This window comes from Poecilia formosa, unplaced genomic scaffold, assembly GCF_000485575.1.
Source record: "Poecilia formosa unplaced genomic scaffold, Poecilia_formosa-5.1.2 Scaffold277, whole genome shotgun sequence".
NCBI classification, from domain to species: Eukaryota; Metazoa; Chordata; class Actinopteri; order Cyprinodontiformes; family Poeciliidae; genus Poecilia; species Poecilia formosa.
The window spans coordinates 773186-776955 of record NW_006800216.1 but is presented as its reverse complement, the minus strand read 5'-3'; the positions used below and the strand labels follow the sequence as shown (position 1 = coordinate 776955).

At 40.0% G+C, this 3770-nt stretch overlaps 1 protein-coding gene across 4 annotated transcripts in view; it reads left to right on the top strand.

Moving 5' to 3' along the window:
- LOC103151297 (NXPE family member 3-like) overlaps positions 1-3770 on the top strand; it is a 10740-nt gene that overhangs the window by 4839 nt on the left and 2131 nt on the right. For 3 of the 4 annotated variants that reach the window (XM_007571277.2, XM_007571279.2, XM_016681352.1), the window contains exons 3-5: positions 1295-1441; positions 2259-2672; positions 3093-3388. In XM_007571277.2, coding sequence (XP_007571339.1) covers positions 1295-1441; positions 2259-2672; positions 3093-3388 — 857 coding nt within the window. Of the gene's footprint in view, positions 1-307; positions 483-1294; positions 1442-2258; positions 2673-3092; positions 3389-3770 lie in introns of all 4 variants that reach the window. The other variant, XM_007571278.2, reaches the window with a different exon arrangement.

Sequence of the window (3770 nt, the reverse complement as noted above, 5' to 3'; positions counted from 1 at the left end):
TTGTTCACGTATAAGCAGGGGTGTCACACTCCAGTTCTCAAGGGACGCTGTCCTGCAGTTTTTAGATGTGCCACTGATACAAAACACTGGAATGAAATGGCTTACTTACTGCCTTCTTGTGTAGGTAAGTTCTCCAGAGCTTTGCTAATGAAATAATTATTCTATTCAGGTTTGGTGCAGCAGAGGCACATCTAAAAGTTGCAGAGCAATGGCCCTCCATCTATGACGTACATTGCTTTCACTCACACTTTTTTTTTCTTTTTCTTTTTTTGTTCCTTTCTTCCTCCTTGCCGATGAAAAAAAACAGATGCTTCTGAGAACTAGAACATGATGAGATGAGTTGCTTCCGTTGACAAGATGAAACTGGATTAAAATATTAGTGGGTGGTCTTCCAGACCCTGAAAATGATATTTCTGCCTGTGGTGCATGTAATCTCAGTTCTAAACTAAAACATGTGCCAGCGTTGCTGCTCCATCCTGTGGGTGAGTGAAATAGTTCAAGCCTTGTAATTTTGATCGTCGTGACGTCCAGGTAACCCAAATTAACTAAGTAAATTTGTAAAAAGTAAAAAGGTTTTTATAAATTTAGACTACACAATCTTAGTTGCAGAGGAAACTGGTATTCATTGAGCTTTGACATAAACTGAGCTTCATAAATGCAATTGCAAATTTACTTTTGCAATGATTAAACATGTTGCTCTTGAAATATTTCAGTTACATGTTTAGTCAGTTACTTAGTTCTATTACTTAGCTACCCAGAATGCCTTAGTAATTGTAGTTTGAGTGCGACTGTTTGAGGAAGCAGCCTGTTTCAGAGGAAGTCCACAGCTGTTTAGAAATAGTTGAGACCAATTCGGGCACAGAGTCAAAACTTACAGTGAAACTTCTTAGAGTTCCTCATCTTGGCCTCTGAGTCATCCTTACGATGTGCTGAGACAAGTCCCAACTCCAGGACGGTTGATTACGCTCTGTAACTGGACATAGTGATTGATTGATACAGACTGATGATTGTAATGTATCAATAGCTGCTTTGAATTAGGGACTAAACTGAGTTAAGCTTAACCTTTTTTCTCCGGTTGCAACACCATTCTCCAAAGAAATGTAAATATGTAATCAAAGCTGTGCTTCTAGCACATTATGTAAAAATGAAGTGATATTTGGTAACACATTGAACCTTGAGTGTTAAATATTGTCTTTAGGTGACCTTTGTTGCAGATTTAGTTGTGTATGACTGGTCAAGGTTGGACAGCGAGTAACCCTCTCGGGTTTTTTTCTCTGTTTTTTCTTTATTTCAGCACCAGGAAATGTCCCTAATGAAAGGAGGCATTTGTAGGCCATTCAGGCCTTCGAAGTACGGCTCCATCGCCCTGTTCACACTTTGCAGCATCTTACTGTTGTTGCTGTATAAAAGGAACATTGATTGGACGTCTGTCAAACCAACGGTGAGCATTCTTTTGATCTAAACTGAAGTCAAAGCAACGCTAGCTAACGTAGCTTTATTTTTGGTGGTTAACTTTAGTCATTTTTAGTCAAGTTGCAGAAATTTTAGCATGACACTCTTGAACATGAAGGTTTTGAAATATCAGCTCTATTGAGGTCTTGGCTTTAACTGGGTCATTGGAACAACTTTTTCTTGCGGTTTTGTTTGAGGTTTGCTCTTCTACGCCCTCATTGTCGTCCTATTGAGGTCTCTCACGTGATGTTAGATTGCTGTGGCATGAAGAGCAGGTCATTGTAGATTGGATTACTACATGTTGCCAGGTTGCTGTTGTTGTAAAACCACCATGTTTGACAGTTGAGCTGGGCATGCTGATTTGCCAATTGCGTTTCTTTTTTGGCAAGTGTTTGCAAATCTGATGTCATATTCTTGTGTAGATGGAGTTTTTGTCCTTTGTCAGATTAGCCATGCTTGTTGATTTTTGTAATTATGCAGTCATGAAAGGCAATGCTTATGCTGCTGATTAAGGCTAGCAGATTCTAGGATGCTGCTCTTTCTGCTATTTCTTTAAACAATAAGATGCATGAGATGGACAAGACTCCAATATTTTTAAAAAATTAACGTCCAGTTGAAACGTAAGATTTCAACTGGATCTTTTAAATTAAGTATTTCAAAAAGGATAACTTTTATAAATTTGAAATGCCGGCTGAAATACTGGCATCACCTGAGAGTGATTGGTGTAACTTTAAATTAGACTGGTCAAAAATATGAAGGCCTATCCATTTGTTTTACATATAAACTGCAAAACGTTTCCCTTCCAGAATAAAGTCAGTTTGAAGCCGACCGCCCAGCCGGTCAGCACCTGCTCCTTTGATTCGCTCTCACCTGAGGAGCTTCTGGTCTTTGACTCACTAAGAGACGTCATTTTGTGGCCTGAAACGCCGTCCTTAAAGTCGAACTTTTCCCTGAATGACACCAGTGATCCCCGTCAGAGCAGCTTCACCATTCTCCCAAGGACCGGAAGGGGAAACTGGCGAGTTGGGGATCAGCTGCACGTTTCCATAAGAATCAGAGACTTCCACGGCCGTCCTAAGAAGTCTGGAGGAGATGTTCTGCTGGCTCGGCTTCACAACAGTACTTTTCACGCTGGGGTGGCAGGACATGTGGTGGACCATCGCAACGGCTCCTACTCCGCCTTTTTTTCATTGCTCTGGGAAGGACGAGCACAAGTTGAGGTAAGTTAGGCCTCAGCCTGGCTTTCTAACTTTTAAGGGTAAATAAATATATTTGGTTAAAACTTCATAAGCTCAGGTTTCATTTGCCAAGCATACAGAAGGATGTAAGAAGATAGTTTATAATACTAGATCCAAGAGACTGCGACAGAGTTAATCAATTTCCATAACCGTCCGGGCTGACAAATCCTTATTTGATGGTATATACTGTATGTTTTCGTAATGTTGGTGGAATATATGTATATGTTGATACTTCGTTTCCTCAAACACCAGTTAACTGTCAGAGTTAAGTGTTGTGACTAGTAAATTTTGTACTATTTAGGATTGTTGCGTCATTTAGCTTACTTAAAAGTTCTAAAATCACTCTTGACAAAGGTTTTTTTTTTCCTGTGTGTGTGAAAGTTTCTGTTTTTTCCCCAACAGGTAGTCCTAGTTCATCCCAGCGAAGCAGTCACAGTGCTGCAAAAATTGACCGAGGAGCAGCCTGACAGAATCTATTTTAAAAGTCTGTTTCAGTCAGGCTCGGTCAGTGAAACCACCATTTGTAATGTGTGCCTTACCGGAACCCAGCAGAACTTCTGCAAGTACACTGACCTCAGGACGGGTGAGCCGTGGTTCTGCTTCAAGCCACACAAATTGGATTGTGATGCCAGGATCAGCCACGCCAAAGGAGGATTCAGACAAAACCTTCAGTCCACTGAGGAGAAGCTCTTTCAGTGGTACGGTACTTCATTAATTAGGTGCAAAAAATGTTAAACATAAACACAAAGGTAATACATAAATTATTTTACGGTTACTCAAGTAGAGCAAAAGTTTCGCAGCTGTTAGCTGTGAAAACGCCTCATTCCGCTCCACCTGTGGCTTTCACCCAATTTCAATGACTTCTTCTCGGCCTGCCACACTAACAAATGTTGCTGGACGATAAATTGCCCCAGAAATGTTTGCAATAAACTACCATTGTTTTGAGGCAATTTTCAATTACCGGTGAAATATTGATGAAGGCATAATCAAAAAAAAATCAAAAATCAAATCAAATTTTATTTGTATAGCACATTTCAGCAGCAAGGCATTTCAAAGTGCTTTACATAATTAAAATAAAAA